A 24,412-nucleotide genomic window follows, 5' to 3' on the forward strand; every position below is an offset into this window, starting at 1 on the left:
ACGGCAGGGGGAGTGGGGGTTGCCGCAGCTGTGGGGGGCACCGGGCAGAGCTCGCCCGAGGTCTGTTCGTGGGTCTGATGGGGAGTCACCAAGGACTGTGTGTGCAGCCAGCGCGGTGTATTTGTTGTATTCCCTCATCGCAGAATCACAGAATGGTTTGAGTTAGGAGAGATCTTAAAGATCATCCAGTGCCAATCTCCTGCCGTGGGCAGAGTCACCTTCCCCTAGACCAGGTAGCTCAGAGCCCCATCCAGCCTGGCCTTGGACACTTCCAGGGACGGGACATCCACAGCTTCTCTGGGCAACCTGTGCCAGGGCCTCACCACCCTCACAGTAAAGAACTTCCTCCTAATCTCTAATCTAAACCTATGTTCTGTCAGTGCGAAGCCATTCCTCCCTGTCTTGTCACTCCACGCTCTCATAAATAGTCCCTCTCCATCTTTGTTGTCGGCTCCCTTCAGGTACTGGAAGGCCACAATTAGGTCACTCCTAAGCCTTCTCTTTTCCAGGCTCAACGTTCCCAATTCTCTCAGCCTTTCCCCATAGCAGAGGTGCTCCATCTCTCTGATCACCCGGCCTCCTCTGGACTTGCTCCAACAGCTCCATGTTCTTCCTGTGCTGGAGACCCCAGAGCTGGAGGCAGCACTGCAGGTGGGGTCTCACCTGAGCAGAGCAGAGGGGTAGAGTCCCCCTGCCAAGGAAGAAAAAAAGATAGTAGTTACAGGTGTGACTCATTTAAATCTGCTGCTGCAGCAAAGCCCTGAGGGTGCTGGGTTCCATCCACAAGGGCATCACCAGCAGAAATAACAAACCATCGCCTCACTCGGTGCTTGTCAGGCCACACCTGGAATTCTGAGTTCAGTTTTGATCCCTGCTATACCAAAATGATACGGACAGGCTGCAGATGGTCCAGAGAAAGGCCACAAGGATGACCAAAGGACTGGGAAGGTGCCATGTGAGGAAAGGCTGAGAGAGGTGGGTTTGTTCAATCTTGAGAAAAAAGGCTCAGAGGACACCTTATGCCTGTGTTCCAGTATTTAAAGGATGGCTGCAGAGAAGGTGGAGACTCCCTTTTTACAAGGAGTCACATGCAAAAGACAAGGGGTAATGGATACAAGTTACTCCTGGGGAGATTCCATTTAGATACCACAGGAAAATTTTCCTCAGTGACAACAGTGAGCCCTTGCAATAATCTCCCCAGGGGAGTGCTGGATTCCCCAACAATGGACACCTGTAAGATTTGGCTGGACAGGGTGCTGGGACATCTTTTCTAGACTGAGCCTTTCCAAGAAAGGTTGGACCAGATGATCCTTGAGGTGCCTTCCAACCTGGTGGTCTGTGATGCCGTGAAATTGCCATATGTGCCTTTGGAAAGAACTTTTTAGGTATAGGTTAGAAATCCAACTTTGCTTAATCCCTTAATTTTTTTTTTCATATCTGAATCTTTGTTAATTGGGGTTTTTTTAAATCATAAATGTTTGGTTTGTTTCCATATTGTAGATGTCCAAGTCAAAAATGTCATCCCAAGAGGAAATCCTGAGCGATGGGCGGTTCAGCTGCGTTGCAAGGGATCCCAGGTTTTGGGAGATGCCTGAAAAAGAGCGGAAAGTCAAGATTGACAAACGATTCCGAGCCATGTTTCATGACAAGAAGTTTAAGATGAGATACACAGTGGATAAAAGAGGTCGCCCTGTTAACTTTTCCTCCACAGAGAACCTCAGGAAGTTTTATGCCTTGTCGGAATCTGACTCTGATGTTTCAGAGAGTGAAGAGCACACTGAAAAGCAAAAAAAGCCAAAAAAGAAAAAAAAAGCTAAAGGTAAAGGAGAAACAGATTCTGCGAAGCCACCTGCTGGTGGTCTTCCAAAGGACAACAAAATAAACAAACAAGGGGTGGAGCAAACATGTGAAGTGGAGACGAAACTAAGTGACCATAAAAAGGAAGGAAAAAAAAGCAAATCTAAACTCAACTTGAAGGAGGACTCAAAGAAAACTGCAGTGGATGTTGATCCCTCTCAGGGAAACAAAAGCCTTTTACCCAAAGGGGGAAACAAGCAAGGAGATGCATCAGGAGGAAGATCGATTTCAAATCAGGAGAAGCAAAAGTCTTCACAAGCAAGAGGTATTGAATCAGTGAAAGCTCCCAGGAGGGACCAGTCCCTGGGAGGGAAACTAAAAGAACCAGGTTAGTTGTTCAAATAACAAGTAGAATTCATCTGTGTTTGCTTGGATGCTGGTGCTATCCATGGAGGATCTTTTGCAAGATCAGTTGTAAAAAAGCTGCCTGACTCAGGTTCAGTGTTGCTGAAGGATTGGAGTTGGTCAACTCTGTATAGAATCAGTGCTGATTTCTCAGTAAGATTGTGATCCCTGTCCTTTGAATCGCTGGAGCTGAAATTTTTGGTCAGTTAGAAAAGTAAAATGTCTGATAGCTTATAAACTACTGTATTTATCAAACCAAACAGCAAATATGTGGTCTGATACCATGAAGGCTTCAGCACATCACAGTCTGTTGACTGAAAATGTAAAGATGACAGGATTGAGCCACTAATATTAGAGGGGATGAGAAAGAAGAGATGTCCTGAAGAAAAACTTTCTTTAGGTTGCTTATGCATGTCTATAGCCTACGTTATTGAAATCTGATTTTTGCATGTTAATTCTGTACATATAAATAAAAGAGCAGGATATTTCATTAGAATTGAGATTGATAATGCAATTGTGGGCCTAAAGAGCAATTAAATCGGATTACACCAAACAAGGCAAACAGAAGAGGCAACACTGATTTTTTATGTTATTTGCACTTCCCTGGTGTAATTTGTTCCTCCATTGTTACACCTTTCAGGGGTCCTGTAAATATGCATTAAGGAAACTTGAAGTTTTCCTATTTTTAAAGGATCATATGCAATTCCACCATAAATATAGGTATCTAATGTTTATCTCTCTGTGCACAGACACCTGTGATCAAAGTGTAAAAAGGAAAAGCCAATTAGAGGAGGAAACTTCTGCAAGTGAAGATGTAGAATCGGGAGAAGAGGAGCCAGGAGAAGACAATGGGGAAACAGGCGAGGAAGAGGAGCCAGAAGAAGATGGAGAAACAGGTGAAGAAGACAGTGATTCAGAAGATGATGAAGAAAGTGATAGTGGGCCTGATCTAGCTAGAGGCATAGGGAATATTGAAACCAGCTCAGAGGATGAGGAGGATTTAAATGACCTGTTTCCGAAGGAGCCGGAGATCGAGCATTCCTGGCGCGAGCTGGATAAAGATGCCCCTCGTGGAGATGAGGTAACAATACTTTCCACGTGAAAAGTTGCTACATGACAAGCTCAGAAATGTCATGAGTTCATTACAGACCTTCATCTGTGGAACAGCTTGGGGGAGTATTTTTCATTAAGGTTTTTCAGCCTTTTAGTTACAGAATGCAAGGGATGATGAAGTCAGGACTGACATTGTGGTTTTCACTGGTGTCTCCCCTTCCCTCTGAGCAGACTCACCTAGAGATAAGCTGTCTGCAAGGGGAAAAAACAAACAGAATCGAGCTTTTCAGAAATTCCAGAGTTTAAATAGTACTAGTTTTGTTCACTGATGGTTTTTTCACTTTTTGTTTTATATTTAGTTATTTAACTCACACTTTAAGAAATTAAGAAGGACTTTACAACTAGCACAATTAGAGTCTAAGAAATGACAGTACCTTGATATTAGTTGCTATTTTGACTAACAATGTAAGATGATAACAAAATCCTAATTGTTGATGTTGTCACTGCAACATCTGAGGGAAAATGCTTCTTTTATTTTTTTTCAGCAAAGCTTATTGCTGACTTTCATTTTTACCCCAAAGTTCTGCTAGAGAATTGTGTATTCCCCATAAAAGTCAGGAATTAAACCTACGAACTTTATGTCCTTTTTTTTTTTTTCAGATTACCAGTAGATTGGCAGTTTGTAATATGGATTGGGATAGGCTGAAGGCTAAGGATTTGCTGGCTCTATTTACTTCTTTCACGCCCAAAGGAGGAACAGTATTTTCTGTTAAGGTAAGATCTGATTTCTGAAAGGAGTACTGAATTTTACTGTAAAAAAAAAAAAATACAAAATAATACAAAATAAGACAGTTCTGTGGAGAACCTAAAGAGAGATTAACATGTTAAATGAGAAACTGTGTTGCAGTTTTAACTGGCTGTGTTAGAAATAAATGTGCTGCTTTTTAGTAATGGCATGTATTTGGTAGAGTTAGAGGCCAAAGCCATTGATTTCTCCTGTTTATGAGCTTGGCTCTAAGTGCTGTTTTTCTGAGACTAATAGTGAGGTTCTCAACATTTCCTTGGTTTAATTTTAATTTTCAGTGTTTTTATGATAATTAACCCAACTTTAAACCTGGCTATTTCTAAATGCATTCCAATTCTCTTACCATTGCACAAAACTTACTGTTTTTCACCACTTCTAAGTTATTAATAAATTAATCAATTAAGTTATATTTTTCCATTATTAGTGTCTTGCCTCCATCTTTCTGAGAAATGTTAGTCAAGATACCCCTTTCTGAAAAGGGTCACAGTGGAATTAACAAAGTCAGGGTTCCTGTTGTTCTTCATCTGTCTCAAAATATACTCATTCCTAGCAGGTTAGTCTGGTTAGTCTGCTGTCTTTTCCATACATTAAAATTAGGAGGGTATTAAAGGTTATGGAATTGATCCCTTTACTGATTTTAAATACAAAAACATAAAGTCTAAAAGCCTGGTGAGACATTTTTTCCTAGTTATTGTCCATTACATCACTACAGTTAAAAATTTAGTTTTGTGTTTCTTGTATGTGTAGATTTATCCTTCAGAGTTTGGAAAAGAGAGATTGAAAGAGGAAGAACAAAAAGGACCTGTGGAACTGTTTGAGCTTCCAGAGAATACCACAGAGGAGGATGGGTATTTATATCTTCAAATGAGAGATACAACATGTTTAATTCTCAGTGAAAATCCCAATTAAGTTTCCAGAAGTTTGTATGTGGAAGTCCCCTGTGGACACCTCAGTTTTTTAGGTTTTTCAAGTGATGTTTTACAACTGGCCCTGCTTCTTTTCAGTGCATTTCATAAATGCATTATGCTGAAACTTGAGAAGATTTGCTTGTTGATAAGTGAGTTCAACATTCATATAATGTAGCTCATTGGAGTAATCAGTGAAATGAATGAGAGCTTTACACAGCATTTCTCCTCTACAAATTCATGCAGTAAACTCCCTTTGGTGCTCACTGTCAAAATTCTTACCTGTCCATCAACAGGGACCTAAACTTGGGCCAAGAATTCCCAGATGGAGATTTGAGTGCTTTAAGCAGCAGTCCTGGCTTACCAGGACTTAACTTAACCCATTGTCCAGGCATGTCTTTTTTTGCCTTTTTGGGGCTTTTTTTAGCTTTTGTTAAAGGTTTTGCTTTTATATTTTTCCAGAATTTCCAGATGTTTGGCAGCCTGGCTGGGACCATATTTGTATAATACATCCTGCTGGACTGCCCTGCATTTAGAAAATCTGGATTCTTCTAAAATAAGGGAAGATCCCTTTGGAGAAACTTCCTAGTGCATCAGAGGACACTTGATAAAACTGAATAGAAACTGGTAGAACCTCGTGCTGTTTAATATTTAATCTCATCACAAGATTGGGAGAGTGTTTGATTGGTGCATGTTTTTAATAAATACTTTAATTTTCAAATTTAAATATTTTGCAAATGAGAAGTTGTTAAAGCCAGCTCGCCTGACTGTGGTGTTTTCTCCACTTTTGCAGGATTTATAGGGAAAAACTGCGGGAATATCAGTTTAAGCGACTGAAATACTTCTATGCAGTTGTAGAATGTGATTCTCCTGAAACAGCCAATAAAATTTATGAGGAATGTGATGGACTGGAATTTGAAAGTAGCTGTTCTTTCATAGACCTGAGGTAACTCCACTGGGGACGTTTTTAGATGTTGGGCTGGAGAGGGAGAATTAAAGGCAGTTTAAAATAATTTGGAGTAAATTATATTGACTTTATTCTGTAACCAAAATGAGATATGAAGCATCCAGTGGGTTGCTGAGTTTCCCTTTGGTTGTTTTTAATTCTTTTTGACCGTTGGAATATGGGAAGTTTGAGAGCATCTCTGCACAGAGAGATTATTTTCAGAGAAGCCAGATAAAATGTTCTGGTTGCATCTTCAACCTTTTGGTACAACTAAGTAAAGGGACAGGATTTAGAAAAGAGAACAACAATATACTGTTGCTTTTTTCTTTTTTCTTTCCCCAAGGGTCCAGAAGTGGCATTTTGTCAGGATTGCTTCCCACAGGGCAAGAATATTACTGCTGTTGTCATGAAGCTGCAACAGATATGTTGGCCCCTGTGGATGAGCTGGAAGCTCTAATATTTCAAAAGTCACGTTTGGGGAAGAAAGGATTCTAAATTATTATTTGCTTCATTGTTAGTATTTCCTTTTGTTGCAAAAAAGCTTTTCAGACTGAGCAGAAAAGTTACTAAATCATAAAAGGTTGTGACAGAAGCCCTGTTTGTCTTTAGGGACCCGTGTTGTGGGCACTCTTGGAAGTCAGTGGAAGTTAAATTTTTTGCTTTGAATCATTTTCTAGAGGAGCTTAATTCATTTGCTTTGAACCATTTTGGAGAAGATGATCTTTGCCAAGTGAACATGTAACTTTTCATCATTTTAAACATAGAAATGTAATGTTTTACAACAGACACAGCTGTTTGAAATTCTCCAGTGATTTTCCTAATCTTCTGCTTTGTTAAATTTTAATCTCACATAGTGTAGAAACGTTTTTGTTTTTTTAAACCAAGTTTTTCAATTGTTACCCATTACTTTGGTCTTTTTAACATTTTTTCCCCTACTAATTATAATTTTGAAGATGTACCAGCCTTTCCTAAAATGTTTTGAATTTTTTTATCTGTTTCCAAATTCCATTTTACTCACTTTTTAATTTTTAACATTAAGCTTCCTGCAAAGATGACTCTTAAAACAAAGAAAACCACCCAAAAAACCCCACCTCTGGCCCTGTTTAGACCAGACTGAAAATTGATTTACTTCCCAAAAAGGGTGTTGTTACACACAGAAAACCTGTGGAATAGCTGTGCAGAAGCCAGGCAGTTCATCTTACACGTCTGGAACATTCGTCCATTTTGTTCCCACTTCAGGCTTACCTGCTTTTTATTTTAGCACATTCTTTCATGCTGATGTACCATACTCATGAAAATCTTAGGCTGTTTATACTATGAATTTTCCCAATGTATTTGAAGAATAACATGTTTTATTTGCCCTTAAGATTTATTCCAGATAACGTTACATTTGATGATAAGCCGAAAGATGAAGCGTCAGAAGTGAATGTAGCTGCTTATAAGCCAAAGTACTTCACATCTGCTGCTATGGGGACATCAAAGGTACCTTTACAGTGGTTTTGTAATGTTTTTCTAATGTGTTCAGTTTTGCTGTCAGCTTGTAAATTATGTTTGTAGCAGGGAAAAGATTACTGATTATCTCCACTATTTCAAAATAAAGTCATCAAACACATTAAAAGATTTGAACATGTTATGGACCTGCAAGTTGCAGCCGTTTTGGCTTAGTTTAAAAGAGATTGGGATTCTCTGTTACAAATTAAATAGTGTGTTTTAACCCAATAAAAGTCGCACATGAAATGGCTTTGTTTTTTTTCCACAGTTAAATCTTCTAATTTGCCTAAAATGGGTGTTTGTGTGTAAGTCAATAAAGGCCTTTCTGGTGGTAGTCCCAGGCCTAAGCTGTTGCTTCCCCTCCTTGTAGCGATTCCCCCCTGCTCTGTCTCACTGCCAGCCAACACTTCCATCTGGCCGTGAAGGGAACCAGACTGGGGAAGTGATTAGTTGAGAAATAAGTACTTTCTGCTGGATCATTTTTCACTCTCATCTGTTCCATGCTCTGGTTGAGGGTGCAGTTGCACAAACGCTTTCATTGTCCCCACTGCGATCCCGACGTGATTCCGGGAGTGAGTTGCTGCTGGAAGAGGAAAAGAGAGGAGTTGGTGGCTGCTTCAACACCAGTATTTGCTGCCACAAAGGAAATGTGGCTTGCAGAGGTTTGGTGTTGTGTGACCTGCTGTTGTAGAACTCTTCAGTGCATAAGGAGATTTTTTATGTAGCTCAAACTCCTTGAAACTCACTGTAAAATAAATTCCAAAAAGTTATAAATAAATTTATTTTAGCAAATGCTTATTATAGCTAATTATTGTAGAGAGCTTACTAACAAGTTTATATTGCTGATATCAAATAATTTTCCCTAAAATCTAGTGTTACAATGTTTAGTTTTAGTGTTCCAGCTTCCCCAACTGGCATTCTTGTTTTTAAGGTAGATATCACATGGGATGAGACAGATCACGAACGAGTCACATCACTCAGCAGAACTTTTAACAAAGAGGAACTTCTTGACATGGATTTTCAAGCCTATTTGGCTTCATCAAGTGAAGAAGAGGAAGAAGAGCAGCAAGGTACTTTGGTAATAGATTTTGTCCACAGAGTCATTAGCTCCAGTGTTTTGAACAGGAGTTATTTAAATATTTAAATTCCATATCTACAGAAAATGCTTTGAATGTCATCTTTTACAAGGACGATTTTATGCTTGCTGTGTAAAAGCTGTGGTCAGGTTCTGCTGTGAGAATAACCTGCCTTTCCTCCAGAGCTAAACAGCTCTGAAACTGGTGTGTGCTTATGTTTTGTGTGCGTGACCTAAAGGTGGAGGGGAACGGGGGGGAACATGTTGGCATTTTTTCTTTTCTCTTTTCAATTAGTAAATAATTAGCTTGATGACAGAACAATGACAAATGCTAAACTTTTTTTGGAAGATTCATATGTTAGGCCTCTTACCATGGAAACTATAGAGTTCTTTAAATTTCCTGGACCTTGACATTCTTTTTTTCTTTATTTCTTTCTGTTTGAGTTAAATACACTTTTCCAGTGTTCTTTATACATGACAGGAAAACACACGTGAGTTTTTAAAATGGTATCTCTAAAGCCACCATTGATACTCATTATGCAAACCCAATTCTGATTCTCCAAGTAAACAATATGACTGGTATGAACCCAAAATTGTGTCATTATTTTTGGAGACAAAGTATGTTAGCTGAATTTGGACTTTCAGCTTACTTAGAAGATTGTTAGTAAGAGTTTGACTTAAGTATTGTCACCCTGGCTTTGAAACAGCTCTCTGGTTTTCATTTCTCTGCTGCAGAATCTCTTTATTTGGTATGTTAATGTTTGACTAAGCCCAGTATAACAATTGTAGTTTGAGGGATTTCAAGCAGCAAGATCACATGATCTAAATCATGACCTGTTTTCTTTATTGTTGATACGGTAAATCTGTTGAAGTTGTTTTTCATCATACATTCAAATTATTTATGTAGACAATGTGGTAGCTATTCTGTTCATTTGGTGCTAAATGAATGAAAATCTGTGGCCTTTCTGTGAAGTCTGAGTAACATTGATCAAAAATGACCAAATAGTAGGTGATTTGGAGTGATCCTAATGACTTAGCCCCTGAGTAGCTTCTTTCTGAATAGGAGCTTGAAACTCTAAGCATAAAATAATTTTCTTGCTTTTGTATTTCTCCTCCTACCCCCTTTCTCTTTTTTTCAGGGTACCTTGACATCTCTTTGTCAAGTTTGGCAATACCTACTTTAATCTCTTCATTTCTGAGATAAAATTATAGAACCATAGAACTTGTGAGTGCTTCCTTTTCAGAGGAAAAGTTCTGATTTGAAATGTCAAGTGGTTAATGACTAAATGAATCTTTCAAATGCTTTTTGATTCACTTCTTAAGAATACAAAGAGTATTTAATCTAACTTTGTAAGGTACATAAATCTTCTGTGTATGGTGCACCAACGTGTAAATCCCTGATTTAACTTGCTTGTTTTCATTCTAAAATTCATCATACTTTTATTAATATATATAGCCTAAATTACAAGGCAAATAAAATTTCATTAAGCCTTAATCAGGTCTTTCAAGCAGAGTTAAAATTGATTTATGCTGCATTAAAGCAGGTTGTTGCAATCAGAGATGAGCCTGGAGCATGGAAAAGAAGAACCTTACAGATTTTTCTGGTTATGGAGTTGGGAAATCTTCTGGCAGCAAACTCAGCTTGGCAATATCTTGGCAGGGTTAATGTCCATTTGTTTCTCATCTTCTCGTGCATAAAAATTCATTTACAAACTGTACCTTTGTGAACTTTGGGGATCATACAGGATGATCATGATGTTAAAGAATAGCATCTGTGATAGGAAGCAGTGATGAAAGCAAATATCCATGTAAGCAATACTTCAGAACCTTTAAAGAGTAAAATTCCACTGCTGGGAAGGAAAAAAAAATTGACCTTAAAGTAATCTTATCACACTAATAAATTTTAAACCTGGAAATGTCTGGATTCTAACGAGGTTTTGAAAAGTAAGTTATTAATAGAGGAATTATGTTGTCATGTCTTTAATGTGTTCCTGAGGTTTTATCCATTCAGTTATGTGATGCAAAACAGGATCCCATCTGTCAGGATTCCATCCAGCAGAATTCTGTGGCACTATGCACAAATGGGAAAAATCAATGTCAGCTGCTTGAATGGACATGTAGGAGTGTGATAAGAAGGGAAAAAATATCCTGGACTTTTATTCATACTCTTTAAACTTATCAAAATGCTTTATTTATAAACGAGATTTTGTTGGCCTGTTCTAATCTGGCGGTTTTTTATGGAATTTTTCAGCTTTTAATATGTGCATCGTGACTATTAGTGTTACTGTTATACAACAGTTTTGTAATGCCAAGTATTTCAGTGACCTGGAATGTTGTGGTTCGTAGCACAAAGTATCTCCTTTACTTTGCTCCTGAATTTTCTGTCACTCGGGTGCCTTTGTTCCAGGCAGGAAGTGTTTGTGGCATTCACCAAATCCAGCCCATAATTGCTATTTTGACCATGAGCACCGGTGCCTTAGTGTATGGCATTTTAAATATGCTTCAAATTAAGCATTATGGGGTTCATGTCTCAGCTTTTAATCTGTTTTTTTTTTTTAATCTTGGCAAGAGCAACATCTTTTCTGCTGTTCTGCTTTGCACAGCACACAGATACTGGAACAGACTATATGACAAAATACCTTCATAGGTGTATTTTTAATTAGCTGTTCTTGATGGTATGATCATCCAGTCACAGAATATCCTGAGTTGGAAGGGACGTAACATTAGTGCTTAATGTTAAATAAAATCAGACCATTGATTAAATCTTGTCACAATTCTGAAATCTATTTGATGCAATACTTCTGACAACATAGAGAAATTTAAATGCATATACAGCCTTTTTTCAGATGACAGTACAGCCTTCCTTTCTCTCTTAATAATGAGCACTCTTCACATGTGTTTATATTTGCTAGAACTATTACAGAAGGCTAAGACATGGAAGGTGACAGAAGTAGAACATGCAATTATTTAATATTGTCTCTGGAAAGAAGCAGCAAGAGGATTCAGCAGTTTATGAGCTTGGAATTCCATGGGAATTTCAGAATAGAAATACCACAACCTGATTATTTTCTTTCTGTGATTTACCAGACACTTGATAGAACTGATGCCACTACTTAATGCTTTTCCAAAACATATTTGCAGGAGCTGTTGTGTTGGGTTTGGTTTTTAATTAAAGGTGTGACAACAGTCACCTGATTTGCAAAGGGAGTTTTAAAAACTGCATCCACTGCACACCACTGAAGTGGTTACACTACAAACCTGAAGGAAAATGCAAAAAAACCTAAAAAAAGCCATAATTTTATGCTTGCCATTCATTTACTGTTACCTGTCTGTTTGCATTCTCTTCTTCCAGTATCTTTTCTCCCTGAAAAATATCTTACGAAAAGACATTGACTCTGATGTGCTTTAAATAAGCTTCTTTTGATTACCTTGAATTGTAATTTTTTCTTATTATCATTGGGATGAACTACTGGGATTTGCACAATTTCTTGTTGAGGGAGTGCTGATAATGTGGGAAAGTGGGGTTAAATCCCAGGTATTTTGTCATTATTTTCTGGTGCAAGACTAAGGTCAGCACATTTAATTTTTCGTATCATGCTGTAATACAGTGCAAGAATGTCTACCTTGGGTTTGTTTCTTGACTGCTGGAGTACAGAGCTTTATATTTGTAATTCTGTGGGCCTACATGCATTGTAGGAGAGTTGTGGGCTTTGGTTTTTTTTCTTTCTATCTATCTGAATTTGAGTAACTACCCTGGATAGAATTGAGCCATTTAGTGCATTTTTATGGTGCGGCCCATCAGAATCCAAATCAGTAGCTGAATTTTCTGCTGTGCCATGAAATCATGAGAGGGAGTTTTATCTTTCCATCTTTAAAAGAAACTCAGCTTTGCAGCAGACCTCTTGTCAAATGTTGTATCTGCCATAAGTTTTCTAATCTTCTTTGTTTCTAAAGCTGAGTTTAAAAAATAAAAGGAATCAATCTACCTAGCTATTGTAAGATAAACTTCTTAAACTTAGAATACAATCTTTTCACAATCCTGTGATTACAAGAATGTGCTCTCAGCTGCCAATCACCAATGTAATATGTTGAACCTCTGCATTTGGTTATAGTTTTTATTAATTTCAACTCTTAAAAACAAACATGCCCCCACACGTTGTATTGGAGTGTTTCTGACCAGCCTCACGATTTTAACTTTGTCCTTTTTAAATCTTTTAGCACTTCTGTTAGTACTTTCCTTTGAAAACAATAAGAATATACTTGTACTTTGTACTCTTAAATTTCATCAGCTTTTGCCTTTTTTCTCCTTCCCAGGTTGATTGTGTTTCTCTTGCAGTGCAGCTGTTAATGCACCAGAACTGTTTGTTTTGTTGGTGTGTTTTGTTCAAAAAGCCTTTGAACAAGCTGTTGGCAGAAAGCATCTCTGCCTCAATAGCCAGCAGAAAGTGGTTCCTGATGTTGTGCAACACAGTGTGATGCTTGAAAGCTACTGACAAGGTTATTTGAACTCTGAACAAACTTTGAGGACATACTCAGCTCACTTTCCTTTCCTGCAGCTGTTGTCAAATATGCTTTGTTTGCCTACAGAATGAAAAGCTCTTACGGTTCCTCTGAAGGCCGTGTTGAGCATTTGTCTTAAAAGTTAGTTTTGACAAAAGAACTGCAAGTTTTATCTAAATGAGAAAGAATGACAATATGCATTGCCATTTAAATTTCTCCTGGCAAAACCAGTGGTAAATAAAAAGCCGGGTTCTAGGGAGCCTTTCTTAGCCTAAAGATTTCTTCAGTGCCCGTCCAGCTTCTCGCTTCACAGGACACCAGGAGGAAGAAACAACAAAATGGCTTATTTTTCTTCTCATCTTCAAAACAGAGTTGGCTTTTGCTTTCCGTGTGAGCAGATGCTTCCCTCTTAGATCACAGCTTCTGATGAGGACAGTGCAGCTGAGTGTCCCCATGTGCCGTGCGGGAGATGAGCCAGCGGGGACGGAGCCTGGCCTGGCTGGAACTTGGGAAAGAAAGGGGGGTTTATGAACTTTGGAAGGCAGTTCAGGGGGATTACACAAGGTTGCTGTGAGGTTATTCAGGGAGAAAATTAGAAGGGCAAAGCCCAGCTAGAATTTAACCTGTGAAAAACAATAAAAATTGTTTCTATAAATACATTAGCAACAAGAGGAGAGCTGAGGAGAAACTCTGTCCTTTGTTGGATGCAGGGGGAAGCATAGTGACAAAGGATGAGGAAAAAGCTTAATTAAATACTTAAATGCCTTCTTTGCCTCAGTAAGACTGGTTGTTCTCTGGGAGCTGGAAGACAGGGAGCAGAATGAATCCAAGGGGAAATGGTCAGTGATCTACTACACCACTTAGACACACACAGGTCTATGGGGCCAGGTGGGATCCACCCAAGGGTGCTGAGGGAGCTGGCAGATGTGCTTGCTTAGCCACTTCCCGTTGTTTTTCAGCAGTCCTGGATAACTGGGGAGTTGACTGGAACTTAGCAAGTGTAATTCCCATCTACAGTAAGGGCTGGAAGGAAGATCCAGGGAGCTACAGGCCTGTCATCCTGACCTTGCTGCTGGGGAAGGTCATCGAGCAGATCAGCTTGAGTGCCGTCACATGGCTTGTACAGGACAACCAGGGGATCAGGCCCAGTCAGCATAGGCTTGGGAAAGGAAGGTCCTGATTGACTAAAGTAACCTTTTATGACACGGTGGATGAGGGAAAGGTGGTGGATATTGGAACAAGCTGCCCAGGGAAGTCGCTGAGTCCCCATCCCTGGAGGTATTTAAAATCCAGGTAGATGTGGCACTTGGGGACAAGGTTTAGTGGTGGGCAGTGTTGGGTTAACAGTTGGACTCGATGATCTTAAAGGTCTTTTCCAACCTAAATCATTCTGTGATTCTATGAACAGTAAATATTTCTGCTTCCGGCCAACCACCACCTTTGTGCAGTGATGGGATGTGGAAAAGGACAGTGTCACACATCACTTTTAGCCAAAAACCAGACTTGCAACTGTGATATGTCTTTCTAGACACCACTTGTGCTGTCTCTGCAGTTCAGTACTGTAGGAAGCCCAGCTTAATGCTGAACCAGAAGAAAAGGAACCTATCCCAAACCTAGTTTTCTACAGTTCAGGGATCTGCAGCATCTTTAAAGCCTGTTGTCTCTCAAATGTTTGTTAAAAGCTTATTGTAAGTCACATTTTCTTTGTGTTTAACTTGAAAAAAAAAGGAAGAAAAAGTCTTCTTTCCATCTTGTGTCATGTGTTAATTCAGCAAGTCACTGAAGGTGAAGGCATTGAATAATTATCTCTGTTACAGAATCTTTCAAAGTTTGCTTGTTAAAAGGTAGGATTCTGTTTTCAAAATGCTTTACAGCATTGTTTTTTGAGATTTAGGTACTGCCCTGCCATAAGGGACTCTGAAACTAATAATTTTAAAATACAGTAAAGGATGCTGTGTCCAATCGGGGATCTGCTGAACAAATTTTCTTTTATCTTTTCAGATACTATTTTTATTTCATCTAAGAAGGTGTTTCTAAACATGAACTTCAGTTGCTCACTTTTTTGAGGCTGCCTGTGATAGTTTTCCTCTCTCTTTCTAGATGGTGATGTAGTTAATGAAATGGAAGACGAAAAACCGAGGAAAAGCCAAAAAGATGATGAAGAGCAAATTGCCAAGTACAGAGAACTTTTGCAAAGTATCCAAGAAAAAGAGAAAAAACAGGAAGAGAAGGATATAGGAATGGAGATTAAATGGGTTCCAGGTAAGCTTTATTTTTTTTTCCTGCCTTGGAGGATATGCAGTATTGGCCTGCTAACAAGGATATAGTGTAAGGTGCTGAATTTATAGTAGGAGAAACAAACCTTTTTTTTTTCCATAAATTGAAATCCAGATTGTTTAGAAAGAGGCAAATAAAGGAAATAAGATGACTGAACTCAGTTCCTCAGCTCTAAGTTTCTTTTTATAGCTTACTTTTAATCCAGTTTTTTTCTTTTGTATTTGCTTTTTCATTCATCACTTTATAGACTTTTTAAAATAGAATTCACGTGTTTGCCATGGAGTCATGAAACATACCTATACTTTTAAAAAGGAAAACCAGTATGATTTGTTAACATGTCATAAAATTAGAGGAGAATGGTTTGAAAGTCTTGCTTGCATTATGATAAAGATTTGGGGGAACATAGAAGGGAGAAGTCTGGCCTTCCAGTGAGACTGCTCTGGGAGAAGGAAAGCTACCAGGAAGAGAATTTGAGGGATAGTGACATCCAGATTGTCATCTGGAAATTAAAAAAAAGGTAACTTCACCATGTGGCATCCCAGCAGAACTCAACCTGAGATCCAAAAGTCAGTTCTTTTTTCCTTTATGATGATAAAACATTCAGACTGATTTTCCTGTGTTGTTTATGGGTGGGTGCATTCCATGAGGTGTACGAGGCAGGGTAACAGTTCCCTACATCCACAAAGGGATCTCAGTGGCATTTCCTCCTTGATTCTGGCTCAGAACTCATTCTGAATGCCTGAACCAGCCCTGGCACTGGGTATGTCTCTTTGCAAACTTAATTTTGTTTGCTAAAAAGACAGAACTACTCTGGAAAAGAAGAAAAAAATCTGGATCTTTTCCACTGAGTCAGACGTGCAAATGGAAGCATTTGGTGAATGTTCAGAGGGTTAAACAATGCAGCCCAAAGACTAGGGAAGTATGACATGCCCTTTTTGGGAGCAGCAAGGTGCTGCATCGGCTCAGCAGGTGCAGGCTATGGCAGGACAGAGCCTCATCTGTTCCTATAAATACAGGGACCAGAGATGGATCAGAATCCAGCCCCTTCACCACTGTGGGTTAATTCCAGATAGGAATGCATATCCAATTATGTCACTCACATTAATATTATCCTAAGTTCACTTAGATAACTTCTGTTGAATATAAATGCTCACTTCTTTAATATTCTGGTCTGTAATGGTTCACTGAAATGGATTGAACTGAACAGAACAGTTTTATTCCTATTTCTTTATAAGAAGGTCTGGATCTGAAAGGATACACTGGCATTAAAAATAATTGTGTGCTTTCAATTAATATAATTGAAATATATGATTCCAGTAATTTCTGACATTAATTATTCCAAAACCTTTTAGAGGAAGCTGTATCATGGACAACAGGACAAGTGTTTGCTGACACAGAGTTGTACTCCATCTGTCCACAGCGTGTCAGTACTTGCATTTGTGGTGTTGTTTGCTCAGTAGTTAATTCATTCTGTCACTGGACATTCAAGACCAAAGAGTTTCCATACATAGAATCTGTTATAAGATTTTTACAAGTATTTGTTGTTTGGTGGAAACCACAGTCAAACTAATTACTGTAGGAATGTGTTCTGTAATTATATATCTTTTTTATTTACACGTAGTTTAAAGCTACCATCCTTTGTGTTGGTTTGGAAAGCAGATTTGGGGTTGTTTTTTGTTTGTTTTACTTGCTGTGTTCTGAAGAATCTTGCAAATTGTATGAAAGAAGTTCTGTAAATTAAAAAAAGTCTAAGCAACTTAATGTGGTGACACAGTCAGGAATCTGGAGCAAACCATTTATTTTAGAAGGAGGAAAATTGTTTTAGTCTTTAGTCTCTCTTCAGTGTCTCTTGCCCAGGGAGAGCAAGAAGTTCTGTGAAAGGCTCTCCCTCTTAACTCTGTGCCTTGCATGTTATAATTAAATTACATTCACATTCATAGAAATGGGGTGTTAACTGTAGTGGAGGTGGAATCCAGTTCTCTAATCCATGGGCTTCGTGTTTCTTTGCAATGGAACTTGACTTCAGAAAATTGGATTTGTCCCATACTACATCTAGTCCAACTCCTTCCTTACTGCACCTTCTTGGGGGGCTCCTAGGACTTTTGCTATGTCATCTCTTTTGAGAGAGAGAGGGTAAAAAAACCCCAAACAAACCAAATCACCCCCCCATCCTAATAAATTTGACTGACTTTGTCCAAATTCAGCTGGATGTCCTTGCCCTGGGTCAGGTTTGTTCATATGATACTGGGTTTAATGTGCACGGGTGCACAATGAAGTTTACACTGCTGGTTTGTAGTATTTCATATTAATTTAGCAACTCTGATTTTGCAGTGTATGTCAATGTTTCCTCATTTCTTGCCCTGAAAAAATTAGTTGATGATCCAAGAGCAGAGGTTCTGGAAGTCGTAGAAGAGATCACTTGCCTTTGCTAGAGACTGTTCACCTCCTCAAGGTCAGCAATGCCCCTTCTGGGTATTAATCCCTGCAATGTGGTTTTGTCCAAAACACAAGTCCTGAAAGTGAAGACCAGTGTTTTAACTTGACTTTTGAGTCAAAAGTTCAGCTGTTACTGACTTCAGGCAGCATTTGGAGAGCAGGTCCTGCACACCTCAAAGGGATACTTTTTAATATATATATATACATATATATATATATCTTTTTTTATGGTGGAGCACAGTCAACACACACTGAACAGTAGTTTATAGCTCTGGCAATATCTACATAGTCAGAGCTGTGTTTCCTTATGGGAGGTACATTAGTTATTATGTTATTTTTTCTTGAACTAATGTGCTTCTTTAAATTCCAAAGCAATTTAATTATGTTCAATTGGAGCGTCCTGAGCATTCAAAAATAGCTTTTTTTGTAATCTCTTAAGGCTCCTTAATTTTTTTCAGAACTAGTTTATGTCTGTTGAAATATTTTTATTATCAAGCTCTGCTTTAATATGCTTGACTTACTGCAAAATCTTTTTCCTGCCCAAATGTTTAATACGCAGAAGAATTACAACAGTTAAATCTAGGAAGTTTTTCAATTGAAAGGCAGAGATTTGAATTAATTTAAAAAATTGAGTTTTGGCACAGATATTTACACATGGTTATAGAAAGCATACTTCGTGAATGATTCAGTTATTCTTGAATCATAATAGTTTTAAATAAACCACAGTGCCAGCAAAAATAAATTAGATGTAGTTCCAACTCTCTTTGGTCTGTTTCTTCTAGGCACAAAATCAGTGTTATATTTAAGCATCCATCTGTTTTCTTAATCATATCTGATTTAAGCAACAATTACTATGAATCCTCATCCAGCTCCCAAAGCTCCCTTTAGAAAGTGAAGAGGGAGAAGACCACAACTGCATTTCTTGATAATATTCAGCCAAGTTTTGTTTCTTTTGGTTTTTTTATTTAACTTAAAAATTCTTCCTTTGGGAAGAAGGAGATGTAAATATTTAGCTGGGCTTAAAGGACAATTTCAGATTTGTTTTTGTCAGAAACAGAATAGAAAGCATTCGTGTCTCTGTAAAGTGCACAGTAAAGCCCAACTGTGTGTTGTTAGAGATTATGTAGAGCACAGAAATGCTCCTATGGAATGTACGTCTCCACCTGGATCACTGTTTGGACTTAACATTTTGTCTTTGGGGGTGACAAATTCTAATGTTAACAGAGCATTTACCTGCCATTCCTTTTACCCACCAGCAACAGGGTGGTTCTTTTTTCTGGTGAGACATCACATGCAAGATGAACTCGCTCATTTAGAATTTCCTGAGAACAGAGATTTATCTTTTTAGCCTCTAATAACTGTGACACTTGCAGGCTGTTAAACTTCCACAAGTTTTCCAAACTAAGTGTTTAGAGAAGTAAAAGTTCTGGCTTGCCCACCCTCCCTCACTTTCCCACCAGGGTGACAACAGTGTTTTTAAGTATTTATCACACATTTTAATCCTTTAGCTCAAGAGTGATTTAGTTGCATGCTAATAAAGATGACCTTTTCCTCTCTTTCCTTTCTTTCTGAAGATTAAATGAAACCAGTGTGATAGTGTGATTCATTTATTCTAAAAAAAATATATATATTGATAAGGGTAAAAATTAGCCCTTTCTATGGCCAGCTAATAACTCTACCTAAAGTAGACAATTCCTTTCCCCTTCTGCAATCAAAATCCTTTTGACCACTTAAATACACTCTTATTCCCGGGAAGTGGTCTGGACAGTAGTTTCTAAGCCATTCTAATCTGTGGAGAAACTCAAATGCCTTTCATGAGACTGCCAAATACCACAAGAAAGGGCTGGATTTTCCTCCAAGTCCTTCAGTGCCAGATGGATCAAATCATTCTATTTTCCAGGCAAATAAATCAGAAATATTGTAACCTCCTTTGAGATCTCTCTCAGGGGTCTCTCTTTCTCTGGAGATGTGACATAGACTCTTTAATTCTGCATTTACTACCTTCAGAGAGAATCTACAAGGTTGCTACCTGACCAGTAATTTTTTCCATAAATGTATGCCAAGGTAGTATCCAAAGTCGTAGTAGTTCAGTTTCTGGGAAGCTGATGACTCTGTTTTCATTGACTTTGGAGATAACTGAATGTTTGTTCTTGTTGTATGAGAGGGTTTCTTAATGGCACGTTTTTAGTGAACCTATGCAATATCCTTCCTTTATTGTGACTCTGATTTGTTTGCTGGTTTAGCACCAGATTTTTGTGGCTGTAACAGTTTTCCACTTACTGTTAATTCTGTCATCTTTCCAGGATAATAGAAGGATCCTTTATCTTGTTTTTCCTCCACTCTTTCCTTCCTATGATTCCGTGGTTTAATATGATTTTAGATCTTGTCCACACTTCATATTTCAGACACGTTGTAAGCAGCTCTCCAGCCTTGGAATTGTTTTTGGAGTGTGGACAAGCACTGGGACAGGGATTGGTGTTTGCAGTTTTCCAGAAAAATGTTCTGCCTGCCCTTCTGTGGACGGGCAGGACTGTCCATGAAAGTGCCCATTTTTTCCATTATGATCTCTGTTTTCAGCTCTTCCATATGGAGGAGAGCTGGAAGGAATGAGGAGGAGCAGTGACTGGCAAATTGAGAAACCTGAGATAGAATGTCCTAGTCTAGGACATCTGGAGAGGTCCCAGTATGATTCCTGAGCAGTAAAACTGGAATGAGGGGTGGGAGAGCAGGATGTGGTCAGGTGAGGGCTGGACTGGGGTGGCAAGAAGAGGTTGCTGCAGGGAGAAAATCAGAACAAGTAGAATTGGGGAAGAGATGGCAAATACCAGACTTGGCGGAGGAAGCAGAAACTTGATTCCTCCAAACTCCCAAGATATTTCAGTCATTTCACAGGAGAGGATGTTACCTGTAGGATATCTGACTGATTTGTTACAGAAGTTGAAAAAAAAAGAAGCATGTAGTGAAGGAAGCAAGGAATTGCAGGTAGGAGAAAAATCCTTCATTGCTCAGTTGTTACCTCCTGCCAGGGAAGTGGATTCTGTTCCTGCCACTGAATTCTGCTCCAGTGCAGAAGTCAGTTCATCTCTTTCCATCAAGGAATTTTGCTCTTGCAAGTGCCCATCCTGTGAGGAAGGGGCTGAAAGTGTATAAGCTGCATCTGAAAACAGTGTTTGTCCTCATAACATCCAAGTGCTGTGTGATGTAATGACTTTTGAAAAAGCATTCCTGAAGTGTATCGAATTTTTCAGAAATCAGTCTGGTGATAGAATGGTACTTTTCTCCTTCTGTCTTTCAGTTCACACAGCTGCTAAATACACAAACTACTTTTACTCACTTGGTGTGCTAATCAAGTAAGAGGATGGTTTATTTCTCTTGCTGCTTTTTTCTTTTTATTTTTTAAATTTATTTTTTTTGATCTTGAGTTATTACAATTTGAACTGGCAACCAGTGATAACAGAAAACACTCTTTCAACTATTTATTTTTTGGGTTTTTTTGAGAGGCTGATGTGTTTCAAGAGATTTGTGCCCTTAATCTCAGCTTCTTGTTAACAAATACTTTAAAAAACAAAAGCAAGCTATTTAACTGAAGCATTGAATCTAAATCTAGATTTGCTGTCGTACCAGGAACGTACTGGGTTTTTTATTTTAGATAATTTTCTGTTGTTAAAGCAGACTAGTACTAAGTAGCCTTAAATGACTAGATAACTTTAAAATAATTTGTCTAGTTTAACTTAAAGCATGTAATATCATGACATGAGTACACAATGCAAGAAATTTGGGGGATTTATTCACAGTTTTTCTGAGCCTTCTAGCTATGTATTTATTTTTATTTTAAATTTATTCAAATAATAACTTACTGTTCTCATTTATAATGATGAACAAAAAATACACTGGTCAGCAGAGATCCTGCAGCATTATCACAATATTGTCACAGAGGCAAAGTTTCAGAAACTAATTCAGAATCTTAACTAATTAGAGTGTGGTACATTAAATATAATGGCTCTGTTGTTGTTTTTATTGTGTTACTCGAAAAGTGGCATCTGTGGACTGCACAGTCTAATGGGAGAGGAGACCTTTCCTGGGAACACCAAGAGTGTTGGGAATCAGGTATCACATAAGGAAGCTCTTCTTCTGACTCTTGTACATTTTTTTACTGAAGGAATGTTTTCTTTGGAAAAACACATCCTGTAAAGTGATCTTCTTTATAAAGATGTTGTTTTAAGCAATATTTACGTTGTTTTCGTGGACTTGTTAAAGAAAAACTAGATTATTCTTTTACAAAGGAGAAAACGGTTGATTAAAAAAAATTCAGATTCATCTCGTTTCATTAATTTACTATGGGGTGTTGTTTTTTTTTCTAGGCCTCAAAGAAACTGCTGAAGAAATGGTGAAAAACAGGTTGGAAGGAAAGGATAACCTGACTCCATGGCAAAAATATCTAGAGAAGAAGAAAGAAAAAAGAATGCTTAAAAAAAAGAGAAAGGTAATGTTTATATTGACCACTTGTTTGTTTGTTTTCTTAAGTTGCTGATATTGTTTGTTTTGGATAAACTAAATAAAAGATTGTATAGCTGCTAGTACTATTTTAAGGTTAAAATATGCAGTAGTCACTCATGTGGAAAGACTGAGATACCTCATCAAACTTACAGGGCAAATGATATTCGGGATACTACTGACCATACATATGTTACACAAAACTTCATTTATCTACTTGTGCTGCTTTAAAGATAAATTATTCATAATAACAGTTGGCTTTAATTTGCATTTGGAATGCATTAGGAGGGGTCTTTTTACTACTGTGTGCAAAGCTGTGATGAGAATGATAATTGTAGTTTTGGAAATGTTGGGGCTAAAATAATACAGGATTATTTGCCAAAGCTGGCAAAGAATTAATAGCCACAAAGAACTATTCCAATTTCAATTTCCAAGAGCAAATTTGGTAAACAGCTTTGTGTATAAATAACAAAACAGTCCTACACTAATGTGAAAATTGCTGTTGCTTCATCTTCTCACATGTGGAAAGTAATGGTGAAGCAGCTGACTCCTGTGGCAGTGATGTGCAGGAATAGGCAGAGAACTGAAATATGTGTGCCTGTGCTTGAAAAAAGGCATGTGGCTTACAGAATTTAGCTTCCCTAACTTCTTAAATTACTCTGGATATAACTCATATTGCAGAATAATGTTACTGAGAGTAATCTCTACAACTTGACTTCCAATTATTTTTCACTGGCATTTGATGAGGAACTCCTCAAACCTAATGGGTGTTCTGAATAAAGCAGCACTGTTAAGTAGCAGAGAAACTTTTTCTGGCATAATACTTTTGTTCAGTCAGATAAATTAAGTCAAGGGTCACATAAAATCTGATCTTTTAGATCCAAGCTCAGTCTTTTTGAAATTCAGACCACAAAATGAAGCTCCTTGCTCAAGTATTTGCCCAAGTAGGAAATCTGTGGAACACAAAGTGAGGACATAGCAGTGCTGTGATCCTGTAATTTGTTGGAGTGGTTAGCTGGTACATCACAGTTTGGGGGTACACTTAATAAAAAGCTTTAAATGTGTGAAACAGGTTTTAAATTGTTGATCTGTCTTTATAGCAGTTTTTAGTGTATTCCAGTTTTATGATGTTCCACGTACAGTACTTCAGTTTTCATCATCCACACAGTTACTAACAGAGGGAACATCTAATTCCAGTGAAACTTAAGTGGTTGTTCATATGTTGATTGAAATAATACTTGTACTTTGTTACAGGCCACTGCTGAGAGAGAAGAGAGTGAAGATGAACTTCCACCTGATGTTGATCTCAACGACCCGTATTTTGCTGAAGAATTAGAGAAAACAGGTGGGTCAAGACAGGTGACTTGGGGAATAAATCTGCCCTTTCCTCAAATGCTGAGTTTTCAAAACAAAGCCAGCCTGGAGTAAATGCACAGACAGAATATTCAGAATTAAATGAAGTAGGTGTCATTTGCCTGAAATTGCTGTTCTTGTAAAATGATGCCTGTTTTGATATGTGGAATGGTAGGGAATGTTCTCTCAGCTTTCAACAGATACCATTAGTTAGCCAGTTTCTGGGGATGGATGTTAGTAACAAGCTGCTCCCCTAAATATTCAGTGAAGAGAACTCCATTGCTTTTGAAGTCTGTTTCCTTTTACAGAGGAGGAGCCAGATATATATGAGTCCCTTTGAAATGTGGGTCAGCTACAAAAACATCAAACTTTTTTGCATCATAAACAAAGTTGTCTTTCAGAAGAAATCATTTTTCTCCCAGGCTGATACACATTTTCACTTGTGTACTCTTGGCTGCATAGAAACACAAACAGTGAAATGCAGTATTTTAGGAAATAACTTGCTCACATTAGATTTCGAGGATACCTTTTTTACAAGCTTTTCAGTCTAAATTAACTTTTGCTGTGGTAACAGCAAATTTATTTTGTGTGATTTTACTGTTAAAATCAGTATCGGTGAGTTCCTGGTATTCCATGTTTTTGGGAACCAAAACCTAAGGGTGGTTCATACTAAAGTCCATTAAAAGAAGAAAAAAAGACAGAAGAAAACAAACAAAAAGAAGATAGCAAGAGATTTACAAATATTACCAATGTGTTGTTTTGATGGGGGGGGGTTCAGCAGAGCAGTGCAAATCCAAATTCCATTTAAAAAATGTATATCACTTTTAATTTGATACCAGCCAGCACAGGCTTCTGACCTGATTGTTTGAAATTTA

General features: G+C 38.2%; 1 protein-coding gene across 1 annotated transcript in view; it reads left to right on the top strand.

The window, feature by feature from the left end:
* ESF1 (ESF1 nucleolar pre-rRNA processing protein homolog) overlaps window positions 1-24,412 on the top strand; it is a 30,563-nt gene that overhangs the window by 151 nt on the left and 6,000 nt on the right. The window contains exons 2-11 of the mRNA XM_027693278.1: window positions 1,501-2,185; window positions 2,952-3,283; window positions 3,916-4,029; window positions 4,808-4,908; window positions 5,759-5,911; window positions 7,279-7,393; window positions 8,334-8,472; window positions 15,078-15,239; window positions 22,052-22,173; window positions 23,439-23,529. Coding sequence (XP_027549079.1) covers window positions 1,501-2,185; window positions 2,952-3,283; window positions 3,916-4,029; window positions 4,808-4,908; window positions 5,759-5,911; window positions 7,279-7,393; window positions 8,334-8,472; window positions 15,078-15,239; window positions 22,052-22,173; window positions 23,439-23,529 — 2,014 coding nt within the window. The remainder of the gene's footprint in view (window positions 1-1,500; window positions 2,186-2,951; window positions 3,284-3,915; window positions 4,030-4,807; window positions 4,909-5,758; window positions 5,912-7,278; window positions 7,394-8,333; window positions 8,473-15,077; window positions 15,240-22,051; window positions 22,174-23,438; window positions 23,530-24,412) is intronic.

The sequence above is a fragment of the Neopelma chrysocephalum genome, unplaced genomic scaffold (genome assembly GCF_003984885.1).
Source record: "Neopelma chrysocephalum unplaced genomic scaffold, ASM398488v2 Primary Assembly neopelma1_91, whole genome shotgun sequence".
Lineage (NCBI taxonomy): Eukaryota > Metazoa > Chordata > Aves > Passeriformes > Pipridae > Neopelma > Neopelma chrysocephalum.